Source organism: Carcharodon carcharias, chromosome X (genome assembly GCF_017639515.1).
Source record: "Carcharodon carcharias isolate sCarCar2 chromosome X, sCarCar2.pri, whole genome shotgun sequence".
NCBI lineage: Eukaryota > Metazoa > Chordata > Chondrichthyes > Lamniformes > Lamnidae > Carcharodon > Carcharodon carcharias.
This window is the reverse complement of record NC_054507.1, coordinates 27130996-27155232: the sequence shown is the minus strand read 5'-3', so window position 1 is coordinate 27155232 and position 24237 is coordinate 27130996. Positions and strand designations below refer to the sequence as shown.

The 24237-nt window shown below is 53.7% G+C and overlaps 1 protein-coding gene across 1 annotated transcript in view; it reads left to right on the top strand.

Annotated features, from left to right (window-relative positions):
* Positions 1-24237, top strand: part of cs (citrate synthase) — a 92014-nt gene that overhangs the window by 29446 nt on the left and 38331 nt on the right. The window contains exon 9 of the mRNA XM_041180521.1: positions 3190-3291. Within this exon, the coding sequence (XP_041036455.1) occupies positions 3190-3291 (102 nt within the window). The remainder of the gene's footprint in view (positions 1-3189; positions 3292-24237) is intronic.

Sequence of the window (24237 nt, the reverse complement as noted above, 5' to 3'; positions counted from 1 at the left end):
CACACAGACAAAATCCTGGAATTCCCTCCCTAACAGCGCCGTGGGTGTACCTACACCACACACGGGGACAAAATCCTGGAACTCCCTCCCTAACAGCGCTGTGGGTGTACCTACACTACACGGACAAAATCCTGGAACTCACTCCCTAACAGCGCCGTGGGTGTACCTACACCACACGGGGACTGCAGCGGTTCAAGAAGGCGGCTCACCCCCCCCCACCTTCTCAAGGGGCAATTAGGGATGGGTAATAAATGCTGGGCCCAGCCAGAGACACCCACAGCCCATGAATGAATTAAAAAAAATGTTGCTACCTGTTCTGTCATAGCAAATGGGGATGGGGGATTGTTAATTGCCTGAGATGTGCAGTTAGCCCCTATAAGCACTGGGGGAGCATTATTGGTTAACCCTGACCCCACCCCACCCCAAGCCTGGGCATTGTCAAGAACCAGAGGGTGGGGGTGGGGGGTGGGGGGGAGATGAGGAGAATTATTTTTTATAAACACAGCGAGTTGTTGTGATCTGGAAGGCGCTGCCTGAAAGGGCGGTGGAAGCAGATTCAATAGGAACTTTCCAAAGTGTTGGCGGGGGGGAAATCAGATAAATACTCGAAGGGGAAACATTTGCAAGGATATTTGGAGGGGGGGAGGTGGGGACTAATTGGATAGATATTTCAAAGAGCCAGCACAGGGACGATGGGCAGAATGGTCTCCTCCTGAGCTGTGAGATTCTGTGGAAAGGGTGATTGTGAAGCTCTCTGAACAATCCTGGAATCGGTGGGGTTAGGCATGAAGAGCCCCCATCTCAGTCTGCCGTGTCTGTCCCTGTCAGATTGGCCTTAGTCTGTTTAAGGGAGCTGTGCTTTCGTTTACTCGTGGCTTCTCGATCTCTCCGATAGCAAACAGCACCTGATAATGCTGGGGAAGCGCTGTGGAGCACTGTGTGCAGCTTTGCTCTCCACATTTAAGAAAGGATGCACTTGCCTCGGAGTCGGTACAGTGAAGAATCACTGAATTGCTTCTCTCTGCCGAGGACCAACATACACATGGACACAAAGAGGCAGACAGGCAAGCGGGCGCGCCCACGGGGAGGCAGTCAAACTCGTAACACAAAGCCAAAATACTGCAGCTACTGGAAATCAGAAAGAAAGGGCTGGAAATACTCAGCAGGTCAGGCAAAAAAACGTGGAAATGTTCATATTCAAGGGGGGACTTGGCTACGTATACTCACGTGAGGAACACAAAACAAGCAAAGAACGCAAGTACAGCAAGCAATTCGGAAGGTAAATGACATGGTGACCTTTATTACAAAGGGATTGCAGTACAAACGTAAAGAAGTACAAAGATAAAATAAATACTGGTACAGAAGGTAAAGTCGCACGGGATCAGAAGTGAGCTGGCAAGATGGATACAGAATTGGCTTGGTCATAGAAGACAGAGGGTAGCAGTGGAAGGGTGCTTTTCTGAATGGAGAGCTGTGACTAGTGGAGTTCTGCAGGGATCAATGCTGGGACCTTTGCTGTTTGTAGTATACATAAATGATTTGGAGGAAAATGTAACTGGGCTAATTAGTAAGTTTGCAGATGACACTAAGTTGGAGGAGTTGCAGATAGTGAAGAGGATTGTCAAAGGATACAACAGGATATAGATCGGTTGGAGACTTGGGCAGAGAAATGGCAGATGGAGTTTAATCCGGACAAATGCGAGGTAATGCATTTGGGAAGGTCTAATACAGGCAGGAATTATACAGTAAATGGCAGAACCATTAAGTGCATTGACGGGCAGAGGGATCTGGGTGTGCAGGTCCACAGGTCACTGAAAGTGGCAACGCAGGTGGATAAGGTAGTCAGGAAGGCATATGACATGCTTGCCTTCATTGGCAGGGGTATTGAGTATAAAAGCTGGGAAGTCATGCTGCAGCTGTATAGAACCTTGGTTAGGCCACACTTGGAATATGCGTGCAATTCTGGTCGCCACATTACCAGAAGGATATGGAGGCGTTGGAGAGGGTGCAGAGGAGGTTTACCAGGATGCTGCCTGGTCTGGAGGTTATTAGCTATGAGGAGAGGTTGGAGAAACTCGGATTGTTCTCGCTAAAGCGACGGAGATTGAGGGGCGACTTGATAGAAGTTTACAAAATTATGAGTGACATGGACAGAGTAGATAGCCAGAAGCTTTTTCCCAGGGTGGAAGAGTCAATTACTGGGGGGACCTAGATTTAAGGTGAGAGGAGAAAACTATAGAGGAGATGTGCAGGGCGAGTTTTTTACGCAGAGGGTAGTGAGTGTCTGGAATTCGCTGCCAGAGGAGGTGGTGGAAGCAGGTACGATAGTGGTGGTTAAGAGGCAGCTTGACAAATACATGAGTAGGATGGGAATAGAGGGATACGGACCCCTGAAGTGCAAAATGTTTTAGTTGACGGGCAATATGATCGGCGCAGGCTTGGAGGGCCGAAGGGCCTGTTCCTGTGCTGTACTTTTCTTTGCTCTTTGTTCTAAGCCTTACTATAATTGTACAGGGTATCGGTAGGACCACATCTGTGCGTAGTTTTGATCTCTGCATTTAAGGAAGGATAGACTCGCATTGGAGACGGTGCAGTTAAGCGTCACTAGATGGGTCCCTGGGATGAGGTGGGTTGGGGGTGGGGTGTCCTGTGATGAGGGGGCTGAGTAAACTGGGCTGATATTCTCTGGAGTTTGGAAGAATGAGAGGCGATCCCATCGAAACCCACAAGATCCTGAAGGGTTTGACCAGATGGACGCTGAGGGGTCGCTCCCGCTGGTCGGGTGGGGGGGGTGGTGGTGGGAATCTAAAACACGGAGTTGGGGGTGGGGGCACAGTCTCAGGATAAGGGGCCAGTTGTTTAGGACTGAACTGAGGAGAAATGTCTTCACTCAAAGGGTTGTGAATCTTCGGAATTCTCTACCCCAGAGGGTTGTGGAAGCACCATCGTTGAAGACATTTAAGGCTGGGGGTCTCAGGGAGAGAGAGAGGGGGACGGGGCAGGTAAATGGAGTCGCGGGTATTGAAGGGCTGAGGAAGCCCGAGGGGCTGTGTGGCCTTCCCTTGCTCCTGTTTCTTCACGTTGTGTTTTATGTTGCGAGCTCACACGCCGATGTTTCTGGGGTGGAGGTTTGAGGCAGGCTTTTCCACACTGGTGGTCATGTCCGTGCTGTGCTTCTTGCCCTTTCAGGAGGTGCTAGCCTGGCTAACCAACCTGCAGGCCGAGCTGGGCGGTGAGGTGTCCGATGAGAAGCTGCGAGACTTCATTTGGAACACGCTGAATTCTGGCCGGGTGAGTCAGGCGGGCCTCTGTGTAAACCAAGGCGCTTGGAGATCAGCAGCCGCTCCCTCTCCTGTCTGGGTGGTTTCTGATATTTACACACCCTGTCTCCGCTGGGATTACACATCAGTTGAGAGAGTGGGAGCTGGTAGGGCCCAGCAACCCCAGCACTGAGAAACCAGAGGGACGAATGACTTGCGTTTATATCGCGCCTTTCACCACCTCGGGTGTCCCAAAGTGCTTCACGGGAAATGATGCTGTTTCTTTTTGAAAACGTGGGCACAGTTCCGATGCAGGAAAAGTGTCAGACAGGGTTCACGCACAGCAAGCTCCCACAGGGCCGTGTGAGAACGACCTGATAATCCTCTGATGGCGCAGCGTCCCCTCGGCACTGACCCTCTGATGGTGTGGCACTCCCTCGGCACTGATCGTCCAATGATGCAGGACCCCCTCGGCACTGACTCGCCGGCGTGGCGCTGACCTTCCGACACTGCAGCGCTCCCTCAGCACTGACCTTCCGACAGTGCGGCGCTCCCTCGGCACTGACCCTCCGACAGTGCGGCGCTCCCTCAGCGCTGACCCTGCAACAGTGCGGCACTCCCTCAGCACTGACCTTCCGACAGTGCGGCGCTCCCTTGGCACTGACCCTCCGACAGTGCGGCGCTCCCTCAGCGCTGACCCTCCGACAGTGCGGCTCTCCCTCAGCACTGACCCTCCGACAGTGCAGCACTCCCTCAGCACTGACCCTCCGACAGTGCGGCTCTCCCTCAGCACTGACCCTCACACAGTGCGGCGCTCCCTCAGCACTGACCCTCCGACAGTGCGGCTCTCCCTCAGCGCTGACCCTCCCACAGTGCGGCTCTCCCTCAGCGCTGACCCTACGACAGTGCAGCTCTCCCTCAGTGCTGACCCTCCGACAGTGTGGCGCTCCCTCAGCGCTGACCCTCCCTCAATGCGGCGCTCCCTCAGCACTGACCCTCCAACAGTGCGGCGCTCCCTCAGCGCTGACCCTCCCTCAATGCGGCGCTCCCTCAGCGCTGACCCTCCGACAGTGTGGCGCTCCCTCAGCGCAGACCCTCCCTCAATGCGGCGCTCCCTCAGCACTGACCCTCCGACAGTGTGGCGCTCCCTCAGCGCTGACCCTCCGACAGTGCGGCGCTCCCTCAGCGCTGACCCTCCCTCAGTGCGGCGCTCCCTCAGCACTGACCCTCCGACAGTGCGGCACTCCCTCAGCACTGACCCTCCGACAGTGCGGCTCTCCCTCAGCACTGACCCTCACACAGTGCGGCGCTCCCTCAGCACTGACCCTCCGACAGTGCGGCTCTCCCTCAGCGCTGACCCTCCCACAGTGCGGCTCTCCCTCAGCGCTGACCCTACGACAGTGCAGCTCTCCCTCAGTGCTGACCCTCCGACAGTGTGGCGCTCCCTCAGCGCTGACCCTCCCTCAATGCGGCGCTCCCTCAGCACTGACCCTCCAACAGTGCGGCGCTCCCTCAGCGCTGACCCTCCCTCAATGCGGCGCTCCCTCAGCGCTGACCCTCCGACAGTGTGGCGCTCCCTCAGCGCTGACCCTCCCTCAATGCGGCGCTCCCTCAGCACTGACCCTCCGACAGTGTGGCGCTCCCTCAGCGCTGACCCTCCGACAGTGCGGCGCTCCCTCAGCGCTGACCCTCCCTCAGTGCGGCGCTCCCTCAGCACTGACCCTCCGACAGTGCGGCGCTCCCTCAGCGCTGACCCTCCCTCAGTGCGGCGCTCCCTCAGCACTGACCCTCCCACAGTGCGGCGCTCCCTCAGCACTGACCCTTCGACAGTGCGGCGCTCCCTCGGCGCTGACCCTCTCTCCCCCACCCAGACAGTGTCAGCCTACAATTTGAGCTCAAATGTCGAGTGGGCTTGGAATCGATGACCTTCTGACTGAAGAGGTGAGATTGAGACCCACTAAGACAGGGCTGACCTCAGTAACTAAAACCCCGATGATGTGGTGGGGAGGAGAGGTGGGGTTAGACACTGACAGATAATAAAGGTGGGGTAGCGCTGTGAAGCTCCTGTTCCCAGGTCATACGCTCGGTTAACAATCCCACAGTTAACTCTATCCAGGAGGACTGAGGCCTCCTCAGTGAGTATTGTTCCACGGTTCACTGCTCCCCATTCAGACACCTGCACCAAGCATTTCTCCTGAGAAACTTGATGGGAGAGTGGGAGACGGCCTTCGTTCAGGTCCCAAGCCTCACCCACAGCCCCTCGAGTTGTTGTCTTACAGCAGGGGGTTTCCAGCGATAGTGAGTGGGTTCCCCCTGGGTGTGAGTGTGGGTAATGAATTTCCAGGGGAGTGACTGGGTTCCCCCTGGGTGTGTGTGTGGGTAATGAATTTCCAGGGATAGTGAGTGGGTTCCCCCTGGGTGTGAGTGTGGGTAATGAATTTCCAGGGATAGTGAGTGGGTTCCCCCTGGGTGTGAGTGTGGGTAATGAATTTCCAGGGATAGTGACTGGGTTCCCCCTGGGTGTGTGTGGGTGTAATGAATTTCCAGGGATTGTGACTGGGTTCCCCCTGGGTGTGAGTGGGGGTAATGAATTTCCAGGGATAGTGACTGGGTTCCCCCTGGGTGTGAGTGGGTAATGAATTTCCAGGGATAGTGACTGGGTTCCCCCTGGGTGTGTGTGTGGGTAATGAATTTCCAGGGATAGTGAGTGGGTTCCCCCTGGGTGTGTGTGTGGGTAATGAATTTCCAGGGATAGTGACTGGGTTCCCCCTGGGTGTGAGTGTGGGTAATGAATTTCCAGGGATAGTGACTGGGTTCCCCCTGGGTGTGAGTGAGGGTAATGAATTTCCAGGGATAGTGACTGGGTTCCCCCTGGGTGTGAGTGTGGGTAATGAATTTCCAGGGATAGTGACTGGGTTCCCCCTGGGTGTGTGTGTGGGTAATGAATTTCCAGGGATAGTGACTGGGTTCCCCCTGGGTGTGAGTGGGTAATGAAGTTCCAGGGGAGTGACAGGGTTCCCCCTGGGTGTCAGTGAGGGTAATGAATTTCCAGGGATAGTGACTGGGTTCCCCCTGGGTGTGTGTGTGGGTAATGAATTTCCAGGGATAGTGACTGGGTTCCCCCTGGGTGTGAGTGTGGGTAATGAATTTCCAGGGATAGTGACTGGGTTCCCCCTGGGTGTGAGTGGGTAATGAATTTCCAGGGATAGTGACTGGGTTCCCCCTGGGTGTGTGTGGGTAATGAATTTCCAGGGATAGTGACTGGGTTCCCCCTGGGTGTGAGTGGGGGTAATGAATTTCCAGGGGAGTGACAGGGTTCCCCCTGGGTGTGAGTGGGTAATGAATTTCCAGAGACAGTGACTGGGTTCCCCCTGGGTGTGAGTGTGGGTAATGAATTTCCAGGGATAGTGACTGGGTTCCCCCTGGGTGTATGTGGGGGTAATGAATTTCCAGGGGAGTGACAGGGTTCCCCCTGGGTGTGAGTGTGGGTAATGAATTTCCAGGGATAGTGACTGGGTTCCCCTGGGTGTGAGTGGGTAATGAATTTCCAGGGATAGTGACTGGGTTCCCCCTGGGTGTGTGTGGGTAATGAATTTCCAGGGATAGTGACTGGGTTCCCCCTGGGTGTGAGTGGGGGTAATGAATTTCCAGCGGAGTGACAGGGTTCCCCCTGGGTGTGAGTGGGTAATGAATTTCCAGGGATAGTGACTGGGTTCCCCCTGGGTGTGAGTGTGGGTAATGAATTTCCAGGGACAGTGACTGGGTTCCCCCTGGGTGTGTGTGTGGGTAATGAATTTCCAGGGATAGTGACTGGGTTCCCCCTGGGTGTGTGTGTGGGTAATGAATTTCCAGGGATAGTGACTGGGTTCCCCCTGGGGGTGAGTGGGTAATGAATTTCCAGGGATAGTGACTGGGTTCCCCCTGGGTGTGTGTGTGGGTAATGAATTTCCAGGGATAGTGACTGGGTTCCCCCTGGGTGTGTGTGTGGGTAATGAATTTCCAGGGATAGTGACTGGGTTCCCCCTGGGTGTGAGTGGGGGTAATGAATTTCCAGGGGAGTGACAGGGTTCCCCCTGGGTGTGAGTGGGTAATGAATTTCCAGAGATAGTGACTGGGTTCCCCCTGGGTGTGAGTGTGGGTAATGAATTTCCAGGGATAGTGACTGGGTTCCCCCTGGGTGTGAGTGTGGGTAATGAATTTCCAGGGATAGTGAGTGGGTTCCCCCTGGGTGTGTGTGGGTAATGAATTTCCAGGGATAGTGACTGGGTTCCCCCTGGGTGTGTGTGTGGGTAATGAATTTCCAGGGATAGTGACTGGGTTCCCCCTGGGTGTGAGTGGGTAATGAATTTCCAGGGATAGTGAGTGGGTTCCCCCTGGGTGTGTGTGTGGGTAATGAATTTCCAGGGATAGTGACTGGGTTCCCCCTGGGTGTGTGTGTGGGTAATGAATTTCCAGGGATAGTGACTGGGTTCCCCCTGGGTGTGTGTGTGGGTAATGAATTTCCAGGGGAGTGACTGGGTTCCCCCTCGGTGTTTGAGTGGGTAATGAATTTCCAGGATAGTGACTGGGTTCCCCCTGGGTGTGTGTGGGTAATGAATTTCCAGGGATAGTGACTGGGTTCCCCCTGGGTGTGAGTGGGGGTAATGAATTTCCAGGGATAGTGACTGGGTTCCCCCTGGGTGTGAGTGGGTGTAATGAATTTCCAGGGATATTGACTGGGCTTCCCCTGGGTGTGAGTGTGGGTAATGAATTTCCAGGGATAGTGACTGGGTTCCCCCTGGGTGTGAGTGGGTAATGAATTTCCAGGGATAGTGACTGGGTTCCCCCTGGGTGTGAGTGGGTAATGAATTTCCAGGGAGAGTGACTGGGTTCCACCTGGGTGTGTGTGTGGGTAATGAATTTCCAGGGATAGTGACTGGGTTCCCCCTGGGTGTGAGTGGGTAATGAATTTCCAGGGATAGTGACTGGGTTCCCCCTGGGTGTGAGTGGGTAATGAATTTCCAGGGATAGTGACTGGGTTCCCCCTGGGTGTGAGTGGGTAATGAATTTCCAGGGATAGTGACTGGGTTCCCCCTGGGTGTCAGTGGGGGTAATGAATTTCCAGGGATAGTGACTGGGTTCCCCCTGGGTGTGTGTGTGGGTAATGAATTTCCAGGGATAGTGACTGGGTTCCCCCTGGGTGTGAGTGGGGGTAATGAATTTCCAGGGATAGTGACTGGGTTCCCCCTGGGTGTGAGTGGGTAATGAATTTCCAGGGATAGTGACTGGGTTCCCCCTGGGTGTGAGTGTGGGTAATGAATTTCCAGGGATAGTGACTGGGTTCCCCTGGGTGTGAGTGTGGGTAATGAATTTCCAGGGATAGTGACTGGGTTCCCCCTGGGTGTGTGTGGGTAATGAATTTCCAGCGATTGTGACTGGGTTCCCCCTGGGTGTGTGTGTGGGTAATGAATTTCCAGAGATAGTGACTGGGTTCCCCGTGGGTGTGTGTGGGTAATGAATTTCCAGGGATAGTGAATGGGTTCCCCCTGGGTGTGAGTGGGGGTAATGAATTTCCAGGGGAGTGACTGGGTTCCCCCTGGATGTGAGTGTGGGTAATGAATTTCCAGGGATAGTGACTGGGTTCCCCCTGGGTGTGTGTGGGTAATGAATTTCCAGGGATAGTGACTGGGTTCCCCCTGGGTGTGTGTGTGGGTAATGAATTTCCAGGGATAGTGGCTGGGTTCCCCCTGGGTGTGTGTGTGGGTAATGAATTTCCAGGGATAGTGACTGGGTTCCCCCTGGGTGTGAGTGTGGGTAATGAATTTCCAGGGATAGTGACTGGGTTCCCCCTGGGTGTGAGTGGGTAATGAATTTCCAGGGATAGTGACTGGGTTCCCCTGGGTGTGAGTGTGGGTAATGAATTTCCAGGGATAGTGACTGGGTTCCCCCTGGGTGTGTGTGTGGGTAATGAATTTCCACGATAGTGACTGGGTTCCCCCTGGGTGTGTGTGTGGGTAATGAATTTCCAGGGATAGTGACTGGGTTCCCTCTGGGTGTGAGTGGGGGTAATGAATTTCCAGGGGAGTGAATGGGTTCCCCCTGGGTGTGTGTGTGGGTAATGAATTTCCAGGGATAGTGACTGGGTTCCCCCTGGGTGTGAGTGGGCTTAATGAATTTCCAGGGATAGTGACTGGGTTCCCCCTGGGTGTGAGTGGGTAATGAATTTCCAGGGATAGTGACTGGGTTCCCCCTGGGTGTGTGTGAGGGTAATGAATTTCCAGCGATAGTGACTGGGTTCCCCCTGGGTGTGTGTGTGGGTAATGAATTTCCAGGGGAGTGACTGGGTTCCCCCTGGGTGTGAGTGGGTAATGAATTTCCAGGGATAGTGACTGGGTTCCCCCTGGGTGTGTGTGTGGGTAATGAATTTCCAGGGATAGTGACTGGGTTCCCCCTGGGTGTGTGTGTGGGTAATGAATTTCCAGGGATAGTTAATGGGTTCCCCCTGGGTGTGAGTGTGGGTAATGAATTTCCAGGGATAGTGACTGGGTTCCCCCTGGGTGTGAGTGGGTAATGAATTTCCAGGGATAGTGACTGGGTTCCCCCTGGGTGTGAGTGTGGGTAATGAATTTCCAGGGATAGTGACTGGGTTCCCCCTGGGTGTGTGTGTGCGTAATGAATTTCCAGGATAGTGACTGGGTTCCCGCTGGGTGTGTGTGTGGGTAATGAATTTCCAGGGATAGTGACTGGGTTCCCTCTGGGTGTGAGTGGGGGTAATGAATTTCCAGGGGAGTGACTGGGTTCCCCCTGGGTGTGAGTGGGTAATGAATTTCCAGGGATAGTGACTGGGTTCCCCCTGGGTGTGAGTGGGTAATGAATTTCCAGGGATAGTGACTGGGTTCCCTCTGGGTGTGAGTGGGTAATGAATTTCCAGGGATAGTGACTGGGTTCCCCCTGGGTGTGTGTGTGGGTAATGAATTTCCAGGGATAGTGACTGGGTTCCCCCTGGGTGTGAGTGGGGGTAATGAATTTCCAGGGATAGTGACTGGGTTCCCTCTGGGTGTGAGTGGGGGTAATGAATTTCCAGGGATAGTGACTGGGTTCCCCCTGGGTGTGTGTGTGGGTAATGAATTTCCAGGGATAGTGACTGGGGTCCCCCTTGGGTGTGTGTGTGGGTAATGAATTTCCAGGGATAGTGACTGGGTTCCCCCTGGGTGTGAGTGGGGTTAATGAATTTCCAGGGATAGTGACTGGGCTCCCCCTGGGTGTGAGTGTGGGTAATGAATTTCCAGGGATAGTGACTGGGTTCCCCCTGGGTGTGAGTGGGTAATGAATTTCCAGGGATAGTGACTGGGTTCCCCCTGGGTGTGAGTGGGTAATGAATTTCCAGGGATAGTGACTGGGTTCCCCCTGGGTGTGTGTGTGGGTAATGAATTTCCAGGGATAGTGACTGGGTTCCCCCTGGCTGTGAGTGTGTAATGAATTTCCAGGGATAGTGACTGGGTTCCCCCTGGGTGTGTGTGTGGGTAATGAATTTCCAGGGATAGTGACTGGGTTCCCCCTGGGTGTGAGTGGGGGTAATGAATTTCCAGGGAAAGTGACTGGGTTCCCCCTGGGTGTGTGTGTGGGTAATGAATTTCCAGGGATAGTGACTGGGTTCCCCCTGGGTGTGTGTGTGGGTAATGAATTTCCAGGATATTGACTGGGTTCCCCCTGGGTGTGTGTGTGGGTAATGAATTTCCAGGGATAGTGACTGGGTTCCCCCTGGGTGTGAGTGGGGGTAATGAATTTCCAGGGGAGTGACTGGGTTCCCCCTGGGTGTGTGTGTGGGTAATGAATTTCCAGGGATAGTGCCTGGGTTCCCCCTGGGTGTGAGTGGGTAATGAATTTCCAGGGATAGTGACTGGGTTCCCCCTGGGGGTGAGTGGGTAATGAATTTCCAGGGATAGTGACTGGGTTCCCCCTGGGTGTGTGTGTGGGTAATGAATTTCCAGGGATAGTGACTGGGTTCCCCCTGGGTGTGTGTGTGGGTAATGAATTTCCAGGGATAGTGACTGGGTTCCCCCTGGGTGTGAGTGGGGGTAATGAATTTCCAGGGGAGTGACAGGGTTCCCCCTGGGTGTGAGTGGGTAATGAATTTCCAGAGATAGTGACTGGGTTCCCCCTGGGTGTGAGTGTGGGTAATGAATTTCCAGGGATAGTGACTGGGTTCCCCCTGGGTGTGAGTGTGGGTAATGAATTTCCAGGGATAGTGAGTGGGTTCCCCCTGTGTGTGTGTGGGTAATGAATTTCCAGGGATAGTGACTGGGTTCCCCCTGGGTGTGTGTGTGGGTAATGAATTTCCAGGGATAGTGACTGGGTTCCCCCTGGGTGTGAGTGGGTAATGAATTTCCAGGGATAGTGAGTGGGTTCCCCCTGGGTGTGTGTGTGGGTAATGAATTTCCAGGGATAGTGACTGGGTTCCCCCTGGGTGTGTGTGTGGGTAATGAATTTCCAGGGATAGTGACTGGGTTCCCCCTGGGTGTGTGTGTGGGTAATGAATTTCCAGGGGAGTGACTGGGTTCCCCCTCGGTGTTTGAGTGGGTAATGAATTTCCAGGATAGTGACTGGGTTCCCCCTGGGTGTGTGTGGGTAATGAATTTCCAGGGATAGTGACTGGGTTCCCCCTGGGTGTGAGTGGGGGTAATGAATTTCCAGGGATAGTGACTGGGTTCCCCCTGGGTGTGAGTGGGTGTAATGAATTTCCAGGGATATTGACTGGGCTTCCCCTGGGTGTGAGTGTGGGTAATGAATTTCCAGGGATAGTGACTGGGTTCCCCCTGGGTGTGAGTGGGTAATGAATTTCCAGGGATAGTGACTGGGTTCCCCCTGGGTGTGAGTGGGTAATGAATTTCCAGGGAGAGTGACTGGGTTCCACCTGGGTGTGTGTGTGGGTAATGAATTTCCAGGGATAGTGACTGGGTTCCCCCTGGGTGTGAGTGGGTAATGAATTTCCAGGGATAGTGACTGGGTTCCCCCTGGGTGTGAGTGGGTAATGAATTTCCAGGGATAGTGACTGGGTTCCCCCTGGGTGTGAGTGGGTAATGAATTTCCAGGGATAGTGACTGGGTTCCCCCTGGGTGTCAGTGGGGGTAATGAATTTCCAGGGATAGTGACTGGGTTCCCCCTGGGTGTGTGTGTGGGTAATGAATTTCCAGGGATAGTGACTGGGTTCCCCCTGGGTGTGAGTGGGGGTAATGAATTTCCAGGGATAGTGACTGGGTTCCCCCTGGGTGTGAGTGGGTAATGAATTTCCAGGGATAGTGACTGGGTTCCCCCTGGGTGTGAGTGTGGGTAATGAATTTCCAGGGATAGTGACTGGGTTCCCCCTGGGTGTGAGTGGGGGTAATGAATTTCCAGGGATAGTGACTGGGTTCCCCCTGGGTGTGTGTGGGTAATGAATTTCCAGCGATTGTGACTGGGTTCCCCCTGGGTGTGTGTGTGGGTAATGAATTTCCAGAGATAGTGACTGGGTTCCCCGTGGGTGTGTGTGGGTAATGAATTTCCAGGGATAGTGAATGGGTTCCCCCTGGGTGTGAGTGGGGGTAATGAATTTCCAGGGGAGTGACTGGGTTCCCCCTGGATGTGAGTGTGGGTAATGAATTTCCAGGGATAGTGACTGGGTTCCCCCTGGGTGTGTGTGGGTAATGAATTTCCAGGGATAGTGACTGGGTTCCCCCTGGGTGTGTGTGTGGGTAATGAATTTCCAGGGATAGTGGCTGGGTTCCCCCTGGGTGTGTGTGTGGGTAATGAATTTCCAGGGATAGTGACTGGGTTCCCCCTGGGTGTGAGTGTGGGTAATGAATTTCCAGGGATAGTGACTGGGTTCCCCCTGGGTGTGAGTGGGTAATGAATTTCCAGGGATAGTGACTGGGTTCCCCTGGGTGTGAGTGTGGGTAATGAATTTCCAGGGATAGTGACTGGGTTCCCCCTGGGTGTGTGTGTGGGTAATGAATTTCCACGATAGTGACTGGGTTCCCCCTGGGTGTGTGTGTGGGTAATGAATTTCCAGGGATAGTGACTGGGTTCCCTCTGGGTGTGAGTGGGGGTAATGAATTTCCAGGGGAGTGAATGGGTTCCCCCTGGGTGTGTGTGTGGGTAATGAATTTCCAGGGATAGTGACTGGGTTCCCCCTGGGTGTGAGTGGGCTTAATGAATTTCCAGGGATAGTGACTGGGTTCCCCCTGGGTGTGAGTGGGTAATGAATTTCCAGGGATAGTGACTGGGTTCCCCCTGGGTGTGTGTGAGGGTAATGAATTTCCAGCGATAGTGACTGGGTTCCCCCTGGGTGTGTGTGTGGGTAATGAATTTCCAGGGGAGTGACTGGGTTCCCCCTGGGTGTGAGTGGGTAATGAATTTCCAGGGATAGTGACTGGGTTCCCCCTGGGTGTGTGTTTGGGTAATGAATTTCCAGGGATAGTGACTGGGTTCCCCCTGGGTGTGTGTGTGGGTAATGAATTTCCAGGGATAGTTAATGGGTTCCCCCTGGGTGTGAGTGTGGGTAATGAATTTCCAGGGATAGTGACTGGGTTCCCCCTGGGTGTGAGTGGGTAATGAATTTCCAGGGATAGTGACTGGGTTCCCCCTGGGTGTGAGTGTGGGTAATGAATTTCCAGGGATAGTGACTGGGTTCCCCCTGGGTGTGTGTGTGCGTAATGAATTTCCAGGATAGTGACTGGGTTCCCGCTGGGTGTGTGTGTGGGTAATGAATTTCCAGGGATAGTGACTGGGTTCCCTCTGGGTGTGAGTGGGGGTAATGAATTTCCAGGGGAGTGACTGGGTTCCCCCTGGGTGTGAGTGGGTAATGAATTTCCAGGGATAGTGACTGGGTTCCCCCTGGGTGTGAGTGGGTAATGAATTTCCAGGGATAGTGACTGGGTTCCCTCTGGGTGTGAGTGGGTAATGAATTTCCAGGGATAGTGACTGGGTTCCCCCTGGGTGTGTGTGTGGGTAATGAATTTCCAGGGATAGTGACTGGGTTCCCCCTGGGTGTGAGTGGGGGTAATGAATTTCCAGGGATAGTGACTGGGTTCCCTCTGGGTGTGAGTGGGGGTAATGAATTTCCAGGGATAGTGACTGGGTTCCCCCTGGGTGTGTGTGTGGGTAATGAATTTCCAGGGATAGTGACTGGGGTCCCCCTTGGGTGTGTGTGTGGGTAATGAATTTCCAGGGATAGTGACTGGGTTCCCCCTGGGTGTGAGTGGGGTTAATGAATTTCCAGGGATAGTGACTGGGCTCCCCCTGGGTGTGAGTGTGGGTAATGAATTTCCAGGGATAGTGACTGGGTTCCCCCTGGGTGTGAGTGGGTAATGAATTTCCAGGGATAGTGACTGGGTTCCCCCTGGGTGTGAGTGGGTAATGAATTTCCAGGGATAGTGACTGGGTTCCCCCTGGGTGTGTGTGTGGGTAATGAATTTCCAGGGATAGTGACTGGGTTCCCCCTGGCTGTGAGTGTGTAATGAATTTCCAGGGATAGTGACTGGGTTCCCCCTGGGTGTGTGTGTGGGTAATGAATTTCCAGGGATAGTGACTGGGTTCCCCCTGGGTGTGAGTGGGGGTAATGAATTTCCAGGGAAAGTGACTGGGTTCCCCCTGGGTGTGTGTGTGGGTAATGAATTTCCAGGGATAGTGACTGGGTTCCCCCTGGGTGTGTGTGTGGGTAATGAATTTCCAGGATATTGACTGGGTTCCCCCTGGGTGTGTGTGTGGGTAATGAATTTCCAGGGATAGTGACTGGGTTCCCCCTGGGTGTGAGTGGGGGTAATGAATTTCCAGGGGAGTGACTGGGTTCCCCCTGGGTGTGTGTGTGGGTAATGAATTTCCAGGGATAGTGCCTGGGTTCCCCCTGGGTGTGAGTGGGTAATGAATTTCCAGGGATAGTGACTGGGTTCCCCCTGGGTGTGTGTGTGGGTAATGAATTTCCAGGGATAGTGACTGGGTTCCCCCTGGGTGTGTGTGTGGGTAATGAATTTCCAGGGATAGTGACTGGGTTCCCCCTGGGTGTGTGTGTGGGTAATGAATTTCCAGGGATAGTTAATGGGTTCCCCCTGGGTGTGAGTGTGGGTAATGAATTTCCAGGGATAGTGACTGGGTTCCCCCTGGGTGTGAGTGGGTAATGAATTTCCAGGGATAGTGACTGGGTTCTCCTGGGTGTGAGTGTGGGTAATGAATTTCCAGGGATAGTGACTGGGTTCCCCCTGGGTGTGTGTGTGGGTAATGAATTTCCAGGATAGTGACTGGGTTCCCGCTGCGTGTGTGTGTGGGTAATGAATTTCCAGGGATAGTGACTGGGTTCCCTCTGGGTGTGAGTGGGGGTAATGAATTTCCAGGGGAGTGACTGGGTTCCCCCTGGGTGTGAGTGGGTAATGAATTTCCAGGGATAGTGACTGGGTTCCCCCTGGGTGTGAGTGGGTAATGAATTTCCAGGGATAGTGACTGGGTTCCCTCTGGGTGTGAGTGGGTAATGAATTTCCAGGGATAGTGACTGGGTTCCCCCTGGGTGTGTGTGTGGGTAATGAATTTCCAGGGATAGTGACTGGGTTCCCCCTGGGTGTGAGTGGGGGTAATGAATTTCCAGGGATAGTGACTGGGTTCCCTCTGGGTGTGAGTGGGGGTAATGAATTTCCAGGGATAGTGACTGGGTTCCCCCTGGGTGTGAGTGGGGGTAATGAATTTCCAGGGATAGTGACTGGGTTCCCCCTGGGTGTGAGTGGGTAATGAATTTCCAGGGATAGTGACTGGGTTCTCCTGGGTGTGAGTGTGGGTAATGAATTTCCAGGGATAGTGACTGGGTTCCCCCTGGGTGTGTGTGTGGGTAATGAATTTCCAGGATAGTGACTGGGTTCCCGCTGGGTGTGTGTGTGGGTAATGAATTTCCAGGGATAGTGACTGGGTTCCCTCTGGGTGTGAGTGGGGGTAATGAATTTCCAGGGGAGTGACTGGGTTCCCCCTGGGTGTGAGTGGGTAATGAATTTCCAGGGATAGTGACTGGGTTCCCCCTGGGTGTGAGTGGGTAATGAATTTCCAGGGATAGTGACTGGGTTCCCTCTGGGTGTGAGTGGGTAATGAATTTCCAGGGATAGTGACTGGGTTCCCCCTGGGTGTGTGTGTGGGTAATGAATTTCCAGGGATAGTGACTGGGTTCCCCCTGGGTGTGAGTGGGGGTAATGAATTTCCAGGGATAGTGACTGGGTTCCCTCTGGCTGTGAGTGGGGGTAATGAATTTCCAGGGATAGTGACTGGGTTCCCCCTGGGTGTGAGTGGGGGTAATGAATTTCCAGGGATAGTGACTGGGTTCCCCCTGGGTGTGTGTGTGGGTAATGAATTTCCAGGGATAGTGACTGGGCTCCCCCTGGGTGTGAGTGTGGGTAATGAATTTCCAGGGATAGTGACTGGGTTCCCCCTGGGTGTGAGTGGGTAATGAATTTCCAGGGATAGTGACTGGGTTCCCCCTGGGTGTGAGTGGGTAATGAATTTCCAGGGATAGTGACTGGGTTCCCCCTGGGTGTGTGTGTGGGTAATGAATTTCCAGGGATAGTGACTGGGTTCCCCCTGGCTGTGAGTGTGTAATGAATTTCCAGGGATAGTGACTGGGTTCCCCCTGGGTGTGTGTGTGGGTAATGAATTTCCAGGGATAGTGACTGGGTTCCCCCTGGGTGTGAGTGGGGGTAATGAATTTCCAGGGAAAGTGACTGGGTTCCCCCTGGGTGTGTGTGTGGGTAATGAATTTCCAGGGATAGTGACTGGGTTCCCCCTGGGTGTGTGTGTGGGTAATGAATTTCCAGGATATTGACTGGGTTCCCCCTGGGTGTGTGTGTGGGTAATGAATTTCCAGGGATAGTGACTGGGTTCCCCCTGGGTGTGAGTGGGTGTAATGAATTTCCAGGGGAGTGACTGGGTTCCCCCTGGGTGTGTGTGTGGGTAATGAATTTCCAGGGATAGTGACTGGGTTCCCCCTGGGTGTGAGTGGGTAATGAATTTCCAGGGATAGTGACTGGGTTCCCCCTGGGTGTGTGTGTGGGTAATGAATTTCCAGGGATAGTGACTGGGTTCCCCCTGGGTGTGTGTGTGGGTAATGAATTTCCAGGGATAGTGACTGGGTTCCCCCTGGGTGTGTGTGTGGGTAATGAATTTCCAGGGATAGTTAATGGGTTCCCCCTGGGTGTGAGTGTGGGTAATGAATTTCCAGGGATAGTGACTGGGTTCCCCCTGGGTGTGAGTGGGTAATGAATTTCCAGGGATAGTGACTGGGTTCTCCTGGGTGTGAGTGTGGGTAATGAATTTCCAGGGATAGTGACTGGGTTCCCCCTGGGTGTGAGTGTGGGTAATGAATTTCCAGGGATAGTGACTTGGTTCCCCCTGGGTGTGTGTGTGCGTAATGAATTTCCAGGATAGTGACTGGGTTCCCGCTGGGTGTGTGTGTGGGTAATGAATTTCCAGGGATAGTGACTGGGTTCCCTCTGGGTGTGAGTGGGGGTAATGAATTTCCAGGGGAGTGACTGGGTTCCCCCTGGGTGTGAGTGGGTAATGAATTTCCAGGGATAGTGACTGGGTTCCCCCTGGGTGTGAGTGGGTAATGAATTTCCAGGGATAGTGACTGGGTTCCCTCTGGGTGTGAGTGGGTAATGAATTTCCCGGGATAGTGACTGGGTTCCCCCTGGGTGTGTGTGTGGGTAATGAATTTCCAGGGATAGTGACTGGGTTCCCCCTGGGTGTGAGTGGGGGTAATGAATTTCCAGGGATAGTGACTGGGTTCCCTCTGGGTGTGAGTGGGGGTAATGAATTTCCAGGGATAGTGACTGGGTTCCCCCTGGGTGTGAGTGGGGGTAATGAATTTCCAGGGATAGTGACTGGGTTCCCCCTGGGTGTGTGTGTGGGTAATGAATTTCCAGGGATAGTGACTGGGGTCCCCCTTGGGTGTGTGTGTGGGTAATGAATTTCCAGGGATAGTGACTGGGTTCCCCCTGGGTGTGAGTGGGGTTAATGAATTTCCAGGGATAGTGACTGGGCTCCCCCTGGGTGTGAGTGTGGGTAATGAATTTCCAGGGATAGTGACTGGGTTCCCCCTGGGTGTGAGTGGGTAATGAATTTCCAGGGATAGTGACTGGGTTCCCCCTGGGTGTGAGTGGGTAATGAATTTCCAGGGATAGTGACTGGGTTCCCCCTGGGTGTGTGTGTGGGTAATGAATTTCCAGGGATAGTGACTGGGTTCCCCCTGGCTGTGAGTGTGTAATGAATTTCCAGGGATAGTGACTGGGTTCCCCCTGGGTGTGTGTGTGGGTAATGAATTTCCAGGGATAGTGACTGGGTTCCCCCTGGGTGTGAGTGGGGGTAATGAATTTCCAGGGAAAGTGACTGGGTTCCCCCTGGGTGTGTGTGTGGGTAATGAATTTCCAGGGATAGTGACTGGGTTCCCCCTGGGTGTGTGTGTGGGTAATGAATTTCCAGGATATTGACTGGGTTCCCCTGGGTGTGTGTGTGGGTAATGAATTTCCAGGGATAGTGACTGGGTTCCCCCTGGGTGTGAGTGGGGGTAATGAATTTCCAGGGGAGTGACTGGGTTCCCCCTGGGTGTGTGTGTGGGTAATGAATTTCCAGGGATAGTGCCTGGGTTCCCCCTGGGTGTGAGTGGGTAATGAATTTCCAGGGATAGTGACTGGGTTCCCCCTGGGTGTGTGTGTGGGTAATGAATTTCCAGGGATAGTGACTGGGTTCCCCCTGGGTGTGTGTGTGGGTAATGAATTTCCAGGGATAGTGACTGGGTTCCCCCTGGGTGTGTGTGTGGGTAATGAATTTCCAGGGATAGTTAATGGGTTCCCCCTGGGTGTGAGTGTGGGTAATGAATTTCCAGGGATAGTGACTGGGTTCCCCCTGGGTGTGAGTGGGTAATGAATTTCCAGGGATAGTGACTGGGTTCTCCTGGGTGTGAGTGTGGGTAATGAATTTCCAGGGATAGTGACTGGGTTCCCCCTGGGTGTGTGTGTGGGTAATGAATTTCCAGGATAGTGACTGGGTTCCCGCTGGGTGTGTGTGTGGGTAATGAATTTCCAGGGATAGTGACTGGGTTCCCTCTGGGTGTGAGTGGGGGTAATGAATTTCCAGGGGAGTGACTGGGTTCCCCCTGGGTGTGAGTGGGTAATGAATTTCCAGGGATAGTGACTGGGTTCCCCCTGGGTGTGAGTGGGTAATGAATTTCCAGGGATAGTGACTGGGTTCCCTCTGGGTGTGAGTGGGTAATGAATTTCCAGGGATAGTGACTGGGTTCCCCCTGGGTGTGTGTGTGGGTAATGAATTTCCAGGGATAGTGACTGGGTTCCCCCTGGGTGTGAGTGGGGGTAATGAATTTCCAGGGATAGTGACTGGGTTCCCTCTGGGTGTGAGTGGGGGTAATGAATTTCCAGGGATAGTGACTGGGTTCCCCCTGGGTGTGAGTGGGGGTAATGAATTTCCAGGGATAGTGACTGGGTTCCCCCTGGGTGTGAGTGGGTAATGAATTTCCAGGGATAGTGACTGGGTTCTCCTGGGTGTGAGTGTGGGTAATGAATTTCCAGGGATAGTGACTGGGTTCCCCCTGGGTGTGTGTGTGGGTAATGAATTTCCAGGATAGTGACTGGGTTCCCGCTGGGTGTGTGTGTGGGTAATGAATTTCCAGGGATAGTGACTGGGTTCCCTCTGGGTGTGAGTGGGGGTAATGAATTTCCAGGGGAGTGACTGGGTTCCCCCTGGGTGTGAGTGGGTAATGAATTTCCAGGGATAGTGACTGGGTTCCCCCTGGGTGTGTGTGTGGGTAATGAATTTCCAGGGATAGTGACTGGGTTCCCCCTGGGTGTGAGTGGGGGTAATGAATTTCCAGGGATAGTGACTGGGTTCCCTCTGGCTGTGAGTGGGGGTAATGAATTTCCAGGGATAGTGACTGGGTTCCCCCTGGGTGTGAGTGGGGGTAATGAATTTCCAGGGATAGTGACTGGGTTCCCCCTGGGTGTGTGTGTGGGTAATGAATTTCCAGGGATAGTGACTGGGGTCCCCCTTGGGTGTGTGTGTGGGTAATGAATTTCCAGGGATAGTGACTGGGTTCCCCCTGGGTGTGAGTGGGGTTAATGAATTTCCAGGGATAGTGACTGGGCTCCCCCTGGGTGTGAGTGTGGGTAATGAATTTCCAGGGATAGTGACTGGGTTCCCCCTGGGTGTGAGTGGGTAATGAATTTCCAGGGATAGTGACTGGGTTCCCCCTGGGTGTGAGTGGGTAATGAATTTCCAGGGATAGTGACTGGGTTCCCCCTGGGTGTGTGTGTGGGTAATGAATTTCCAGGGATAGTGACTGGGTTCCCCCTGGCTGTGAGTGTGTAATGAATTTCCAGGGATAGTGACTGGGTTCCCCCTGGGTGTGTGTGTGGGTAATGAATTTCCAGGGATAGTGACTGGGTTCCCCCTGGGTGTGAGTGGGGGTAATGAATTTCCAGGGAAAGTGACTGGGTTCCCCCTGGGTGTGTGTGTGGGTAATGAATTTCCAGGGATAGTGACTGGGTTCCCCCTGGGTGTGTGTGTGGGTAATGAATTTCCAGGATATTGACTGGGTTCCCCCTGGGTGTGTGTGTGGGTAATGAATTTCCAGGGATAGTGACTGGGTTCCCCCTGGGTGTGAGTGGGTGTAATGAATTTCCAGGGGAGTGACTGGGTTCCCCCTGGGTGTGTGTGTGGGTAATGAATTTCCAGGGATAGTGACTGGGTTCCCCCTGGGTGTGAGTGGGTAATGAATTTCCAGGGATAGTGACTGGGTTCCCCCTGGGTGTGTGTGTGGGTAATGAATTTCCAGGGATAGTGACTGGGTTCCCCCTGGGTGTGTGTGTGGGTAATGAATTTCCAGGGATAGTGACTGGGTTCCCCCTGGGTGTGTGTGTGGGTAATGAATTTCCAGGGATAGTTAATGGGTTCCCCCTGGGTGTGAGTGTGGGTAATGAATTTCCAGGGATAGTGACTGGGTTCCCCCTGGGTGTGAGTGGGTAATGAATTTCCAGGGATAGTGACTGGGTTCTCCTGGGTGTGAGTGTGGGTAATGAATTTCCAGGGATAGTGACTGGGTTCCCCCTGGGTGTGTGTGTGGGTAATGAATTTCCAGGATAGTGACTGGGTTCCCGCTGGGTGTGTGTGTGGGTAATGAATTTCCAGGGATAGTGACTGGGTTCCCTCTGGGTGTGAGTGGGGGTAATGAATTTCCAGGGGAGTGACTGGGTTCCCCCTGGGTGTGAGTGGGTAATGAATTTCCAGGGATAGTGACTGGGTTCCCCCTGGGTGTGAGTGGGTAATGAATTTCCAGGGATAGTGACTGGGTTCCCTCTGGGTGTGAGTGGGTAATGAATTTCCAGGGATAGTGACTGGGTTCCCCCTGGGTGTGTGTGTGGGTAATGAATTTCCAGGGATAGTGACTGGGTTCCCCCTGTGTGTGAGTGGGGGTAATGAATTTCCAGGGATAGTGACTGGGTTCCCTCTGGGTGTGAGTGGGGGTAATGAATTTCCAGGGATAGTGACTGGGTTCCCCCTGGGTGTGAGTGGGGGTAATGAATTTCCAGGGATAGTGACTGGGTTCCCCCTGGGTGTGAGTGGGTAATGAATTTCCAGGGATAGTGACTGGGTTCTCCTGGGTGTGAGTGTGGGTAATGAATTTCCAGGGATAGTGACTGGGTTCCCCCTGGGTGTGTGTGTGGGTAATGAATTTCCAGGATAGTGACTGGGTTCCCGCTGGGTGTGTGTGTGGGTAATGAATTTCCAGGGATAGTGACTGGGTTCCCTCTGGGTGTGAGTGGGGGTAATGAATTTCCAGGGGAGTGACTGGGTTCCCCCTGGGTGTGAGTGGGTAATGAATTTCCAGGGATAGTGACTGGGTTCCCCCTGGGTGTGAGTGGGTAATGAATTTCCAGGGATAGTGACTGGGTTCCCTCTGGGTGTGAGTGGGTAATGAATTTCCAGGGATAGTGACTGGGTTCCCCCTGGGTGTGTGTGTGGGTAATGAATTTCCAGGGATAGTGACTGGGTTCCCCCTGGGTGTGAGTGGGGGTAATGAATTTCCAGGGATAGTGACTGGGTTCCCTCTGGCTGTGAGTGGGGGTAATGAATTTCCAGGGATAGTGACTGGGTTCCCCCTGGGTGTGAGTGGGGGTAATGAATTTCCAGGGATAGTGACTGGGTTCCCCCTGGGTGTGTGTGTGGGTAATGAATTTCCAGGGATAGTGACTGGGGTCCCCCTTGGGTGTGTGTGTGGGTAATGAATTTCCAGGGATAGTGACTGGGTTCCCCCTGGGTGTGAGTGGGGTTAATGAATTTCCAGGGATAGTGACTGGGCTCCCCCTGGGTGTGAGTGTGGGTAATGAATTTCCAGGGATAGTGACTGGGTTCCCCCTGGGTGTGAGTGGGTAATGAATTTCCAGGGATAGTGACTGGGTTCCCCCTGGGTGTGAGTGGGTAATGAATTTCCAGGGATAGTGACTGGGTTCCCCCTGGGTGTGTGTGTGGGTAATGAATTTCCAGGGATAGTGACTGGGTTCCCCCTGGCTGTGAGTGTGTAATGAATTTCCAGGGATAGTGACTGGGTTCCCCCTGGGTGTGTGTGTGGGTAATGAATTTCCAGGGATAGTGACTGGGTTCCCCCTGGGTGTGAGTGGGGGTAATGAATTTCCAGGGAAAGTGACTGGGTTCCCCCTGGGTGTGTGTGTGGGTAATGAATTTCCAGGGATAGTGACTGGGTTCCCCCTGGGTGTGTGTGTGGGTAATGAATTTCCAGGATATTGACTGGGTTCCCCCTGGGTGTGTGTGTGGGTAATGAATTTCCAGGGATAGTGACTGGGTTCCCCCTGGGTGTGAGTGGGTGTAATGAATTTCCAGGGGAGTGACTGGGTTCCCCCTGGGTGTGTGTGTGGGTAATGAATTTCCAGGGATAGTGACTGGGTTCCCCCTGGGTGTGAGTGGGTAATGAATTTCCAGGGATAGTGACTGGGTTCCCCCTGGGTGTGTGTGTGGGTAATGAATTTCCAGGGATAGTGACTGGGTTCCCCCTGGGTGTGTGTGTGGGTAATGAATTTCCAGGGATAGTGACTGGGTTCCCCCTGGGTGTGTGTGTGGGTAATGAATTTCCAGGGATAGTTAATGGGTTCCCCCTGGGTGTGAGTGTGGGTAATGAATTTCCAGGGATAGTGACTGGGTTCCCCCTGGGTGTGAGTGGGTAATGAATTTCCAGGGATAGTGACTGGGTTCTCCTGGGTGTGAGTGTGGGTAATGAATTTCCAGGGATAGTGACTGGGTTCCCCCTGGGTGTGTGTGTGGGTAATGAATTTCCAGGATAGTGACTGGGTTCCCGCTGGGTGTGTGTGTGGGTAATGAATTTCCAGGGATAGTGACTGGGTTCCCTCTGGGTGTGAGTGGGGGTAATGAATTTCCAGGGATAGTGACTGGGTTCCCTCTGGGTGTGAGTGGGTAATGAATTTCCAGGGATAGTGACTGGGTTCCCCCTGGGTGTGTGTGTGGGTAATGAATTTCCAGGGATAGTGACTGGGTTCCCCCTGGGTGTGAGTGGGGGTAATGAATTTCCAGGGATAGTGACTGGGTTCCCTCTGGGTGTGAGTGGGGGTAATGAATTTCCAGGGATAGTGACTGGGTTCCCCCTGGGTGTGAGTGGGGGTAATGAATTTCCAGGGATAGTGACTGGGTTCCCCCTGGGTGTGTGTGTGGGTAATGAATTTCCAGGGATAGTGACTGGGGTCCCCCTTGGGTGTGTGTGTGGGTAATGAATTTCCAGGGATAGTGACTGGGTTCCCCCTGGGTGTGAGTGGGGTTAATGAATTTCCAGGGATAGTGACTGGGCTCCCCCTGGGTGTGAGTGTGGGTAATGAATTTCCAGGGATAGTGACTGGGTTCCCCCTGGGTGTGAGTGGGTAATGAATTTCCAGGGATAGTGACTGGGTTCCCCCTGGGT